Source organism: Frieseomelitta varia, unplaced genomic scaffold, assembly GCF_011392965.1.
Source record: "Frieseomelitta varia isolate USP_RPSP 00005682 unplaced genomic scaffold, Fvar_1.2 scaffold_252, whole genome shotgun sequence".
Classification (NCBI taxonomy): Eukaryota; Metazoa; Arthropoda; class Insecta; order Hymenoptera; family Apidae; genus Frieseomelitta; species Frieseomelitta varia.
The window spans coordinates 27,871-42,506 of NW_025109982.1; the positions used below are offsets into that span (position 1 = coordinate 27,871).

The 14,636-nt window shown below is 35.2% G+C and overlaps 2 protein-coding genes and 1 non-coding gene across 7 annotated transcripts in view; 2 read left to right on the forward strand and 1 right to left on the reverse strand.

Annotated features, from left to right (window-relative positions):
* The window catches only part of LOC122528561 (xaa-Pro aminopeptidase ApepP-like), a 40,102-nt gene that overhangs the window by 20,504 nt on the left and 4,962 nt on the right, over positions 1 to 14,636 (forward strand). For 3 of the 5 annotated variants that reach the window (XM_043653836.1, XM_043653834.1, XM_043653835.1), the window contains 2 exons: positions 12,874 to 13,097; positions 13,673 to 13,852. In XM_043653836.1, the coding sequence (XP_043509771.1) occupies positions 12,874 to 13,097; positions 13,673 to 13,852 (404 nt within the window). Of the gene's footprint in view, positions 1 to 12,870; positions 13,098 to 13,672; positions 13,853 to 14,636 lie in introns of all 5 variants that reach the window. The other 2 variants (XM_043653833.1, XM_043653832.1) reach the window with 1 other exon arrangement.
* Positions 6,530 to 9,951, reverse strand: LOC122528564 (esterase FE4-like). Its single transcript, XM_043653839.1, has 9 exons — positions 9,728 to 9,951; positions 9,006 to 9,294; positions 8,720 to 8,905; positions 8,404 to 8,603; positions 8,012 to 8,180; positions 7,529 to 7,695; positions 7,315 to 7,459; positions 7,088 to 7,220; positions 6,530 to 6,998 (listed from the first exon to the last, which is right to left on the reverse strand). Exons 1-9 carry the CDS (start codon positions 9,917 to 9,919, stop codon positions 6,836 to 6,838), a joined length of 1,644 nt encoding a protein of 547 aa, XP_043509774.1. The 5' UTR covers positions 9,920 to 9,951; the 3' UTR covers positions 6,530 to 6,835.
* On the forward strand, positions 12,532 to 12,604 carry Trnaa-agc. Its single transcript has one exon. It is a non-coding gene; the product is annotated as a tRNA-Ala (tRNA).

A 14,636-nucleotide genomic window follows, 5' to 3' on the forward strand; every position in this document is an offset into this window, starting at 1 on the left:
TTTTACGTTATTTTGTATTAACATTAATTATTGTTATGCTATTGAAAATATATTAAGTTAAGATGTTTAGGTCGAAGATTTTTTTATTTCGTTAATTTTCGTTTTATTATTTTTATTATACATTGGTAAATTTACTGTTATATTTGGGGCGGTTTCATATGGATGTTTTTAACGTGGTAAGAGTATCGTTTGCATCGGGGATAATAAAATTATTAAAAGATTACGGAGATACTGAGTATTAATTTGTTGAGTTACAATTGTTTTAATAATGTCGATGTATCTTTTTGTTAGAGGGCCACTACTCCTATGAATGATCCTGTAACCCTGTTCGAAAGGTAATGCCATCGGCAAACCTCCTTGTCGTATTAGTTTCCAATAATCCTCGCTTTCTTCTCGCCTGCCTTTCAATGGATCTGCAGATAAGATTAAGATTCAAGTTCACTCGCGCACTCTCGTCATTCAAGAAACTACTCAAAATCTTTCTCAAATATCAATTAAACCTCCCCCCTCCCCCCCTTCCGTCCGAAAATAATCTACGAGTAAATCCTCTTAAAACAATTATAAACATCTTCCACAGTGTTATATATCTAACAATAAGTACCCTACATCATACCTAATTACTTCAGCCTAACGTAACAATTAATACAATAATTCCCATTCGCGTGTCTTACAGTTCCCAAAAACTTCCAAAACGAACGCTGTTGTCAAATGTCGCGAAAGCAATCAAAGCGATCAAAGATCAAGGATCCTTAAGATGAAACCACCGAGAAAAATAAGAAGACCGACGTACAATCCAGCGTCCATGTTTACGCGAGACCGCAAACATGGCGGGCCGGTGGTCGATACCGCAGAGAGCAGAAGCTCTGTGGAACCGCAGGGTGGTTTCACCCTCCTCGTCGGCGAGGCGCATGCCAGGTCGAGGTCCCCTTCCAGTAGCTGTACGTCGGCTGCAGAGGCGAGCTCCATCGACGGATGCTCGCCTGGTAGGGTGGCGGGCAACGGCGACGCTTCGTCCCTCGAAAGGAGCCGATAAAAACCTCCGCGAGCATCTTTTTCTCGGGCGGACTTTCGACGGGCGAACACCTGGAGACAGGCGAGGGACCTTGAACAGGAAGGGATCGGCCACTTAAGCAACCGGCCGTCTCACTACGGCCAGGATCGTATGGTGAACGAGAGGGTTGCGTGGCGAGAGGGGTGTCGCGGATCGGCCGCCGCGATTTATGATGTCTTTTTACGGCGCGTCTCCTTCTTCGTTTTTCCTTCGACCTTTTTTTTCGTGTTCCCTTCGACGCCGCGAACGTGTGCACGCACACCAATCCCGGGTTATCGATCTCTGCCGATGATGGCTGACAGCGCCAGCGCCAGCCACCCCCGTCGCGCGCGCATATTCCCACGTGCTGCAATATCTGCCACCGGCGCGCCGCAACTCCCTGTTTGTCACCGTTAATGTGTCACTCCCAGTCTTTTCAATGTATGCATATATATATATATATATATATATATATATATATATATATATATATATATATATGTATATATATACTTGTTTTATACTCTGCAATTTGTTTAGGTAATTTTAGACTTACTAGTAACGAGGAAGATTAGGTATTATACTGACGCATAAGGCTATGGGTAAACTGTCGATGTTGTTGGAATGAAATTGAAACATGAAATTGAGAGAAAATTTCGTCAGTTCGTTGATCTCGGGATGGTTTTAAATTGTTTACAGCTTGATAAATAAATTGTAATGGTAAATTTTCATTGGCTTGACAACTGAAATTGGTCTTAAATAAATATCCATTCTGTATACTTATTTGGTAATTATTGCATTGCGGAACAGGGAATACTTCGTCTTCAATGTTGATAAGCTTGAAATATGTTAATCAGATACATAGTATATATCTGTAAAGAAATTATAATTTGAGAATGTACAATGCGTAATGTACTGCAAATTAATATATACAGATCCCAATCGTCTCAATGAAAGGAAAGATATACTTATCTAAACAAGCAATTCACTTCTCGAGAGCTGAACGTTAATCGTGCATTAGAAAAACTGGCAAGAAGTAGACTCGATCAAAGCTTGTGGCTTCTGAAAGAAACTCTCACGCGAAGAAATATTCTTCGGAAATAATTGCAAGGTCGAAGAAGTAATTCGGGGGGCCGATAAGAAATAAATAATAAAAGATTGGAGACCGCGGCAGAAAAACAACCCTCGCGAGAGTCAACCCCGTTTCTCCTCCTGTTCTCCTGTTGTAAAAAGCCTCGAGCCATCCCAAATCGAAGCCCGTTTGACCGCGAAGCCGATATATACATACGTTCCTCCTATGGTCGAACGAAGAGGGACATCGAAGGATTTTTCGCGTCGACACTTTCTCCAGCACATAAGTCGCTATTCCAACATTCCTTCTTTCGTCTGTCGTCGAGCTTGTGGACAAGTGATAAGACAACGCGGCAGACAACGGCGCGTAGAATGAAATTGGTCGTCGTTTCCTCGAAGGCCTCGATAACACGCTCGAGCAAAGGAGAAACGAACACGAAGAGGCCGCAGAGCGAATGAGTCGATAGAGGTAGCATGCACGAAATTCGGAACAAGAAGCCAGAGGAGACGAGAGAAGTGGTCAGGTCAGATAAAATGTTAGAGGCTTTTCCATTATAAATACCTGATACGTAGAAGCTGAAGATCATCTCGACGCGCAAGCAGATATGTATTGTACATTGTACGTTATAATGAAACCGACCGCGCGTGTTAAGTGGCTTTTAATGCTGCGAGATAATTAATAGATAATTCGACATAGCGATCGAGTAAGTCGCTGATTGCTTCTTTTAATCGAGTTTCTTTGTCTATTGTTATCTTACAATGATTAATTTTTTACAATTAATAGGTGGTGATTAATTACATTAGCTATTTCGTGAAAATTGGTTTTTCATTAAAGATTTTCGTTAAATATTTTTTTGAGCAAAATGTACGTTGATAAAAACCCTTTGAATACGAGTTTGTTGCTTTGTTAAATTTATTAAATACTTCCATAAAAAAAAGGAATAACTTCCCTTGCAGCAACTAGGCAATTTGTTTTAAATGGAGAGAATCGTATAAATCACTTCTTTGTTAGTCATTTACGATTGTCAACTTAACAATTTATTTTTCACGAAATAGTCAAAACAATATATGTTGAGAGAAACTTCTTAATATTTATCTTTATTCCTTCGTTTTATGCTGTGTTCTAGAAGAACTTGTAATTAATAAGTTCGCTTGCAAACAATGCACAAATTATAAAATAAAATTGTTAATCAACAGTTGATGATGTTGAATTAATTTCAAGTAACATCATCCTCATATGAAAATTAATGGACAATTCATTGGATTGTGATTTGTCCATGCAAGAACCTGAAGTGCAACGATAGGAAAAGATTGCCTGTACGTAGACATACATAGATACAGATAGATATGAAGCTTGAATTACTATAACTGTCGGTGAACCTCTTTAACTAAAATGCTATCCTATTACGATGGAAACACGAAAGTGAGTGACGAACAAATACGAAACATCGACCTTAAGGAATTTCTACTGGTATGGAAAGGAAAACGCATTTTTTGTTGCATTTCCCGTTTTCTAATGTTCCAGTTTATTTATACCGGTTAATTCCATCAGTTAGTCCGGTTCGCATTAATAAGTTTGCTTACAGTTATTTCTTCAATAAGAAAACGGCTTCCATTGACGATGCCATACTTAACGCTGCGTAAAAAAACGTAAAAATAACGCTCGTTAATCTTCTCATTATGAATTGTTTAATATCAAATGGTTCAATATGTTAAACCATCAATTTTTAAAATTGACGGAGAATTGAAACTTCAATTCGTATGATTTTACACAATTGTATATGCATCGGTATGAGTGGAATGTTTCTTTCGAAAGATGAATTACTTTGCAATTGCAGAAGGATAAAAAGGAATGGCGTTTATTTGCGATAAACAAAAAGGCGACTTCGACGGACCTAGATTCTGTACTGTATACTACTTGAAAATTCCACGAACATTGTCAACATGCACCCATCATTGTAAACATTTATTTCCTATATTTTTTACATTTTCTAAATATTCCGAACGTCGTATCTTCAATTATAAAATATTACGCACAGAATATCAACTTGTATTCATCAACAAGTGTTTGCGAAATATATAATTTAAGAATAATTAAGAAAATAATTAAGCAATTTAAACAAAGAGATTACAAAAGTGTTGAATGAAACTTGTTTGAAAGTAAATTTTGTTAAAGAAAACTAAAAAGTTTCCTCGCTGAAAAGGTGAAGATTCATTTGTTTAAATCGCGGCAAGCTTTGTTCCCCGTAAAAATTAAGAGCACGCATTTAACGCAATTGCGAAACGAGGGGAGACTGAAGGAAGAGAGAAGAAGAAGTGGCATAACTCGAGCAATCAAACTGGTCCAGAGATCGTGCCAAATGAAATAAATACCAGCTGTCTCTGCATGACAGCCGGATCAAGAGATGTTGAAGATCATCTCGAGAAATGGTCCACCGTCGCAGCATCTCGATCATCTCTGTTCTCGCAGGCTCGAGGTCATTCGATTGCTCTACATCCCTCGATAAAATCGAATGACTCTCGCGATAGGACTCGGCGCGTAAATTTAAGTATCTCAACACGTTTCATTCTCGTTCGGCTCTCTACTCTTCTTAGAAAATCAACCGATCTTTGCAACATAAAATATAACATGCTGACGGATAACATGTAGTATAAATTATCAACGCAACTGCAGAAACAAGTGAAACTTCATTGTTACCCTGACTTTTCGAATAATTATATTTTTTTCGTGATCAAACGTAACGTATCTGAGAAATTCTACATCTTAATGTGATCTCTATGTTATGTATTTTAATGCAATTTAATTAGTAATGTTATTTGAAATAGAATTTAATCGACAATGGAGCAACGATTTTAAGATATTCTCGTAGTAATTGTTTTAATACGAATTTAAATTTAAAATGGATATTGTCTGTAACTTTAGAAAGATAATATAATTACACCACTGTAAGAAAAGATAATATAATTATACCATTGTAAGGAAACATAATTGTTTTACATAATAAAATTCATTTCCTCTTGCATTTAGATAAATTTAAATAACAAAGTTACATTGTTAGATCAACTTGCTAAATAATTCTCATTAAGTGACGCACAACGTTCCTCGTTAGTATCGTAATCGATTCTCGCTTCACACGTTCTTCGCCAAAACAATGACTCGTGAACTCGTGACGCATGAATGAATGAGATCGTTTACGCTACGCTACACACACACACGTGCGCGCGCGCGCGCGACATGTGTCTGACCTCCTCGCCTGATGTGTTTGATCTCCTCGCTTTGCTGCGCTCCTGGCACAAGCGAAGCACAAAAGTGAGTGGTGAACAAATGGTAGACGAACGACGGCAACGTGGTAGACTAAGAAAGCGAAATAGCATCGGTCATTTCACAGAAATAAATCCTCGTTTATCATTCTTTCTCTTTTCATCACCTATTATCGACGATGTGTCGCCTCTGTCTCGTTATCGTTCTTCTATCTCAACTTGCTCTTTCGTATTATCACTCCTCTTCCCATTTATCATTCTCTCCCTTCATTGTAGCTCCTCTTCCTCTTTACCATCGTTCTCTTTCATCACCTTCGTTCCATCAGCTTCTTCCTCTTATTAATTATTTCCACTTTTCTCTTTTCATCCTTTTCATCCCTTTTCTTTTATAATCTTCCTTGCGTTGATCATATTGTCGTTATCTCTCCCTTCGTCGTTATCTCTCCTTCTCTTTCCATTGTCATCCTCCTACAGTTTTCTAATTGCGAAAATTTCGATTATTATTGAATAATTTTTTCATTGTCGGGAATTCACGCCACCACCAGAAAGAGTTTTATTTCGATAATTTAAATAACATTATCTTTAAGTTGCTACTGGCCTCGATATTCGAGTTTCTTAAGCTAACTTAATGCCCTCGTGCCATGGCCTCTGCCGTGGGTTTAGCCAGGCGATTGATTCGTGAACGCCGGTCAAATAAAGGAACGAACGTTCCTACTACAGCACATGTGACCCTGGTAGTCACAGGACAGCAATACGAGTGGTGAACCAATAGCCAAGAACGAGGCGAGACGAGAAGAACACAGAATGGTTGTGTTCAGTGAATGGAAAGTAGGAAAGCGTAGTTTGATAATATGGCCTGGAGATATTTAAACGTGTTGGTGAGGCTTTCCTGGATTAGCATAGCGAGTTTAAAGCTGTGTTGAAGCGTACGTTTCGGAACATATAGAGATACGTACGTACATACATATTTCAATGGCACGGCTCTTGCGAGTTTTCGTTTATTTCTCTGCACGATTCTTCACGACTTCTACTGAAATTCTCGATTACTTCTACGGACGCATCAATCACCTAATTTTAAATAATTTTTACATTTTTTTTAAGTCGATCGTACATAGTTTCATCGTATTAGATCGTGAACAAATTAGTACTGATTTTTACTAATTTTTGGAAAGATTGATTTATTTTAAAAACATCAGATTACAATTTGTTGTAAAACAAAATGATTTACAAAGGACAAAAATATGAACAGTGTTCCAAAGCAATTGTCAAAATGAAGAGATTTCTAATGATAAAGAGAGTAATGTGGTGGAGCTTGAAAGAAAATAGATTAGATAGACATTATGTTATGTGTTATATTCTAGATTAAATTATAATTAATATTGTCATTATATCTATGACTATAATTATATTGAGCAGAACATTAAAAGTGATATCTATCTACTCATACATAATGTACATAGATCAAAGTTATGATCATGGCATAGCATCTTTATATTTCATCTTCCAATAATCGTGGTGATCTTTCATTAGATCTTTTTCCATTTTTAATTCTTGATTAATGTTAAGATAATTATTGTCACTGCCCATCGGTTCCCATTTCACCGTGATATCTCCATCTAATATCGAGGTTGGATCTCTAATATTTGACATAAAACACACATCTTACTAGTAATTGTTAAAAATATAATTGAATTAGAAATATTAATACAGAAAAATATTACGAACCTATCTTTCGCGAAATTCGTCCACAGTTTGGTTATGATATTTGTCATTTTTTCTGCCGAGGAACCTGGCTCTGGTAAATTCTTAAAGGCATTGGAATAAAATAAGTAACTTATCTCATCGCCATGTGCAACACCTGCGTCAAACAATAAATTAATATCATTAATTATTAAATATTATGAAAGAAGATGATAGTACGTTTTATAGTTAACTGGGAGAAAGTACATTACCATTGGTAATACCAAAGAGATTCTTCATGAAACCAATTGGTCCTTCGTAAGAGAATAGATACTCATAAATTGGAGACGAAATTCGATTCCTCATGATATCGAGAGACAAAAACTCCCCAGCGTTAAAGTATATGTCGTTCAACATCTATGAAATACGCATGTGTTTAAAAAGTAATAATTAAGAAAGAATCTCGTCGATGAAATTTGCCATTACCTTGGTGTATTCGCTTAAGTGGTCCTTTGACACTTGGTTGTCACCAAAGTAGAACTTCTTTAGACACTGTCCAACTTCCTTCATGTAATTCATATCGGTGATATTCATATCATTTGGCAGGAATATCTCTGGCTCTGTATTCAACATCTCGATTCCATCTATGCTACCTGCAAAATTCATATAATATCTGCGTGCTTATGATTGTGTTCAAAAGATAAAACAAATTTCTTAGATTCTTTAGTTACGCACGTAAAAATATAAAAATGTGAATATTATTTACATTTTATCGTAAATATATAAAGATACTTCTTCTTAGATCACTTTTATTAGATATGTAACTTATATGTATACACTATATTTTAATATTTTACCCTTATTGTAAAATTATTAGATATGTAACTTATATGTATACACCTTATTTTAATATTTTACCCTTATTGTTATTAGGATTTTATTAGTTGACGTAATTTGGATGTTACATACCTTGCGCCATAAATAGGCATTCATCGACGACAATTCCAGACATTAAAGGCACGTCCATGATCCTTCCAGACTTTAACAGGGTCCAAGGATCTGTTGGAAGGAACATGTCTTGTCCCATGTCGACTTCGATGGACGGAACGAATATATGCATGTGTCCGTTTAACGTATTCTATAATTACACGATAATTAAACATTTTTTATCTCTATCTAAAACTCTTTTTGTCTTAGAAAGAAATCGTTATTAAATTACCACGTCTAAACAAATGTTTCTTGTCTTTCGTTTTCGAATACAGGAAATAATACGTTTGTTCGAACAAAATTACTAAATTGCAAGACGATAGAAGGAAAAATGAAATGAGGATTTCAACGTTGTCATTAACCAGATACTTCACCTGGTGTTTCGTTATTTCGTTAGTGGCTGCAATGATGTTTTCGGCATGGAACTCGCTCAATTTTTTAACTAATTCTCCGGAATCTGTCGTTTTTATGCCAAGAGCCTCTCCCAACATAAAGGCCTGTTCTCTTGGATTATAAGTTATCGCCCACGGATTGAGTATCGTTCCACTCTGTTGTATAACTCCGCTGAATAAACCTACGACATTATAATTAAAATTTATTTTTACTACCAGCTTCCATCACTAAATAAATTACACATGCGAAGAAGAAAAGTTTTATACTGTAATGTTACGTGTCAAGAATTTGCATTACCTTCGGACATGGGAGATAACATATGGTACTGAACAGAAGCACCACCAGAGCTGGCGCCAAAAATGGTAACTCTGTTCGGACAACCGCCAAAGAAATGTATATTATCCTTCACCCATTTCAACGCCATAACTTGATCCTTCATCCCAGCATTTCCAGGAGCGTTTTTATCTTGGGTATTCAAGAATCCTAGAATGGAGAGTAGCTAAGTTCAAAATATCGTCCACACTGTGAATTTATTGCAAAAAGAAAGTCATGAAGCATTTTCGACGAAATTTCTTATATTTACCAAGCGCTCCAAGCCTGAAGTTGAAAGTAACAATCACCACATCGTCCTCCACCAGAAAATCTGGTCCAAATAGAGCGTCGTCGCTCATGCCACTGTTCCAGCCACCAGGGAATATCCATATCATAACAGCCTTACCAGCTTCCTTGTCCAAAACTGGCGTGTAAACGTTCAGATAAAGACAATCTTCTTCACCGATCAGACCCTTTTTGATCATGCAATAAAACGGACACGGGGAACGATGTTTCGTCGCGTCGTACACACCTTCCCACGGGTCGGCTGGTTCCGGTGGCTGGAAGATATTTTACAAATTCTAGTGTTTCGCACGAAAGATGTTCTGAATTTTCTAAATTCGAAGGTTGAATATAAATATTGTTGCATAAATAGATTATAGATTGCAAAATTGCAATTACGCGTAAATTACACATTACAGATCCTAAAACTACGGGCATAAATGTCAAATTTCAACTTGGCACTTTACTTTCATTCGTTCTGTAACATTTACATAGCTACTCGTTCGTTGAATATTAAAAATATTACGTATTATCAAATTGCAATTGAAATTCCTAGACTCTTTAATTTTAAAGAAATTTAAATTTTGTTTCGTCAAACGATGACTCTGTGAAATAACAAATGTCATTAAAGCTGAAACGAAACGCTGCTGGATGTCTGCAAGCACAGTAACGTCCATTACAAGAAGTTGCGCGAATATTATCTCCGCTTACCCGAAATTTGTCGGCGCCGACATTCGGTTTCGCGTAGGGAATGCCCTTAAAACTATAATACGGCTTGTTGTGCAGAATAGTTTCAGTCTTCAATCCCTTCAGGATCCCCTGAGGAATCTCCAGTTGCACATCCTGGTCAGCACATGCCGAAACAAGCACGAGACCATAAAGCACGAACCTGTATAGCCACATTTTGAACTTGTGGCCGGCACGCGTAACATATAGCTCTTATATACCTGGAAAATTTCTGCGGAGAATACGAGGTATCAACTGAAAAAAAGGCAGGACACACGCGGAAAACTAATGGTTGCGCAACCATGGAAATCGTAATCGTGATTTTTCGCGACTACATATATTTTTTCCCCTGTACGTCAATCATTACAATAGCCACGACGATGATTTTTCGTATAGCTAAAACATCGGATATCCTGAATTTATTTCTGATCGCTGACAAGTCATCCTCTATTGTGACCGAAGCGTAAACGCTTCCGGAATTATCGTGGAAAATGAACGAGTCCGTGCGCTGGCTAAATATTTGTTTTCAACCGAATTGCCATTATATTGTGGAGGATTTCGCAATTAGATACGCTTGCGTAGCTCCAGAAGCTGGCATTAGGAGGAACGCTTCGCGAAAATTATATAATATTCCCGAGTCTTCTCTCACGATCTTCCACACGTGATACGTCGAGATCTTTCATAATCGCAAATCTGCAACGTTTGGTAATTATTTTATTTTGAAGCGGAATATTTTTTTAAAATTGATTGAACGTCAATCGTCATAAACCGCGAAACATCAAAATCGTAATAACTGCCACAATACATTGATAATAAATATTTAATTAAAAAAATTAGATAACATGACATGCTATCGAAACGTTTCATTATCCAATAGTGTAATGTTATAAAAAGATGAGATTCGTATCAAAGTATTTTAACATTCGTAATTTCGTCAAATACAAATCCTTAATGCTCAGATTCATAATATAACTACTACGTCCTCAGATAAATCCTCATACGATTACGATTCGATCAACACGTACGCGATAGGCGTCTTATAATTTCGTCTAAGATTGGCCTTAAGACGAAAAAAAAAAAAACATGGAGAGACAAACCGTAAGATAAGAATGTTCTCCGTTCTGTAATCGAAAATACAAGGGAAAAGTTTGATAACGCGCGGGCGTTTACTCGTCGGCGCGCGAGATGGAAAACTCGCGGGGGTGAAAATTGTAAAGTTACAACGGGGTAAAACTCACCTACCACGCGCTTCTACTACCCTAGTAACATATTTAATATTACTTGATATTTACGTTAAATTATTAAATTAAACAATTTGGTAACCCGGTTACCCCTTGCACACGATACAATCTCGGCAAACAGTTTCCCCTTGGTTCTCCAACGTCTCGCGTTCTATCGATTTTCTCCGAATATAAAATATAACCGCCTCTATTTCCACTGTTCCACGTATTAATGATACGATGTAACGAAATAATTAGGCTGGATTGAACAATTCGCGAGGAATTGTCTGCGAGTGATGTATGGAGAAACGAGGTGAGACTGAAATATTATTAACGTAAAATATGATGAGAGACGATGTTGAAACCGATCGAAACCGTGGATTTCGGAATGGACAACCTCCTCGGGTTAGATGTTTGCCTGCTGGACAAACACCACTCAGCACACCCTCTGGATTCCCACAGGATATGCGTGTGTCGTTTCACGAGCATTCTTCTCTATTTTTACACAGCGCGTGTCGATGGTTCTTAGTTACAATTGATATTTAGGATGCGAAGAAAATTTGAAAACAATTGCAGAAACGTGGATTGCACCTTATAATATTGTTTCAGAACAAAATGGAGAATAATTATACGAAATGCAAAGATATTGCAGTATGATTATTCAAAATATTTAAAAAAAATTTTTATAACATTTGTCATAATACAATCATTGTAGCCAGTTAAAAATGAACCTGACATGGATAAAGTGAAATATGGAGAATTAAAAAATTGTTAAGAGCGTATACATGACAAATTGTAATTACTTAAGATTATAAATTTATATAAGGAAGAAGTTAATCTCATTAATTAATTTGAATAGGACTGAACATACGAGTTTTAAATTATGCATGCTAATAATCGAGACTGGAAATTTAAAATAAGTCAATCTCTGGTTTATTAAATTAAATTAATTATATTCTGGATTTTTCATAAATTATCCAATTTACATATAGTCGGATAGATCATTCTATTTTGAATTAATCACGTGTATAAAAGTCACTCGATTTTATTTATTTTTTTATTTAATTCTCGACTTTTCACTCTTTTTTTCTCTTTCTTTCTCGTTTCTCGTCTTTCTTCGAGAAAATATAGATATATTATCTGAAGCGGCAATCTTTTCCTCAACGATACACATTCCGCTTATGTTAATCATTATGTTAATCGGTAAATTTTGTTTGTGTGCAAGTGTAAAAATCAGCAAACATTCCGAAAATTAATCTTCTCAGTCTACTGTAGTATAATTTAAGATATTTTTTATTAAATTTCTAAGAATTATTTTTAATTTAATTTATTTAAAGTTGCGTAATAATAATAATAATTATGTCTTTAATAGATTAATTTATTTAAAGTTGCGTAATAATAATAATAATTATGTCTTTAATAGATTTCATTGTCAACAATTCTTCTTTATATTCAGAATATTATCGATGGACGATTGTTTTAAAAATAAAATTGTTGATGCAAAAATTATTTTATTTATATAGTTGTAAACTAGATATTTCTTGAACCTTAAGAACTTGTTCTTCACCGGGGGGCGTAGCTCAGATGGTAGAGCGCTCGCTTAGCATGCGAGAGGTACCGGGATCGATACCCGGCGCCTCCAACGAATTTTCCACTCAGTATTTTTTTTTTTAATTTTCTATTTGAAAGTATAAAAAATATTTCGTACCCTGCAAATTTCATAAATTGTTGGATACATATTCACTAATAAATCTTTTACATTCTTAACATAAAAAGTACAGTGTACAAATATAACATACAATTTAATATACTATTTAATATTATGTATATTATCTTAACATATAATAAGGGAAACATCTCTGATCAATTTAAATGAAAATTCACTTTAACAAAGATCGTCGTTTTCAGCAGGGCTGGTAGAGGCATACTATTTTCAAAACGAAGTCGTCGAGCCACTCCTGAATTATAATGGAGCAAAAAGATACCACTGTCCAGCAACAGCACACAAACAACCAGCCGATAGACAGAATACTACATTAAGATTGAAACAATTAAGATCAGTAATGACTAGAGTTGCTTCTATACAAGTACCACCTCTTGATGGATACATCGTCACTTCCGACGACGCGCATCAGGTAATTACAATCGCATAGTAATAAATGAAAAATTAGGTTTCAATATTTGTCTTAATATTGCGTCTATGAATTATCAAAAGATTATTTTTATAATTATTTTAAAAACACTTTGAACACGTTGGAAAAATTTTTTAATTTATTTTCAGTAAGAGATTAAGATTATTACGATTATTCTCTCTCGATGTCCTTAAATTTTCAGACAATGAACTTGGTTTATTATGATCGCAAGGGTCCTTTGGAGGTATATAATAATTGCGTGAGATTTCGAGTTTGCAGAATTTCAAAGCTTCCCCTAATTCCAATCCCAATTCTTTTTAGATTAAAATGAACATTTATATAAAGATCCAAATTCTTAGTATCTTATCTCTATCTTGTAAGCTTCATTTAATTTAATTTTATTTAACGTTAACATTTAATAATCTGTGATAATCGCAGTGTTTTTCACGAATAATGAGTGCTGCCTGTCCCTTAAATATAAAATTAATAATACGTATGTAAGCTTACTGAAACGGTTTTGATACAACGCAATCACAAATGCATATAATTATGTGTATCACTGTCTCTGTATTGATTAGAGCGATTCCCTGGATCCCCGTGATATGAGAAGAGAATTTATCACTGGATTCTACGGCAGTGCAGGAGAGGCTCTCATCACTTGGGATAAGGCCGTATTCTGGACTGATGGGAGATATCATATACAAGCAGATCACCAACTTGATTGTAATTGGATTCTTATGAAACGCGGTAGGCCAGAAGTAAGTTAAAGATAAAAGTACTTATCCAAAAATCTGGAATGATAAATTGCAACTTGCAAAGAAGAGTCTCTCTAATTGGAATTCTGTTTGTTCGTGGAAGATAAATCTTTTTCGCGATTACTATTTCATTTTGATATAAATTAAATTATTATTATATTATTATTATTATATTATTATATTATATTATATTATTATATATTATAATTATTATTATGTTATTATATTATTATATTATTTTCATTAAGTATTTAACCATTATTTAATACAATATTACAAACGGCCAGTTATTTTCGGGATTAATTTTATTATTAGACTGAAAAATACATAACGCTACTGTAATCTCATCACAGTTATATGCAATACAAATATGTAATTTTTTTCAAAGAAGGAAAGTTAGAGTTTGCGAAAAATCATAAATTAATCCGATTGATCAGTTTTTTTTCGTAAATGAAAATTTGAATCGATTCATGGATACTAAACACCATCGCCACGTAGCGATGAAAAGGTAGAACTAATCTGTATTATTGTCTTTGTCACATACTATCATTCTCCTTGTCTGTCGCAAACATATGTATGTCTTTGTCGCACACTATTGGGCTCCTTGTTTAAGAATGTAGTAATTATGATGATAATTTAAATTAATATCACAATACTACAAATAAATAAAAACTCCGTAATTAATTTTAGTAGTTTATATAAAAATATTATCAATATAACAAAATATATAATTACTAATAATAAATATCAAATAACGAAGATTAAATAATGAAAGTTAAACAACGAA

Excerpts from the sequence above, each read along its gene's own strand:
- LOC122528564 (XM_043653839.1), bottom strand. The coding sequence starts at position 9,919 with ATGTGGCTATACAGGTTCGTGCTTTATGGTCTCGTGCTTGTTTCGGCA. Across the intron at positions 9,295-9,727 it reads TCGGCGCCGACAAATTTCGG|CCACCGGAACCAGCCGACCC; the intron begins GTAAGCGGAGAT and ends AATATCTTCCAG. Across the intron at positions 8,906-9,005 it reads CTTCAGGCTTGGAGCGCTTG|GATTCTTGAATACCCAAGAT; the intron begins GTAAATATAAGA and ends TCTCCATTCTAG.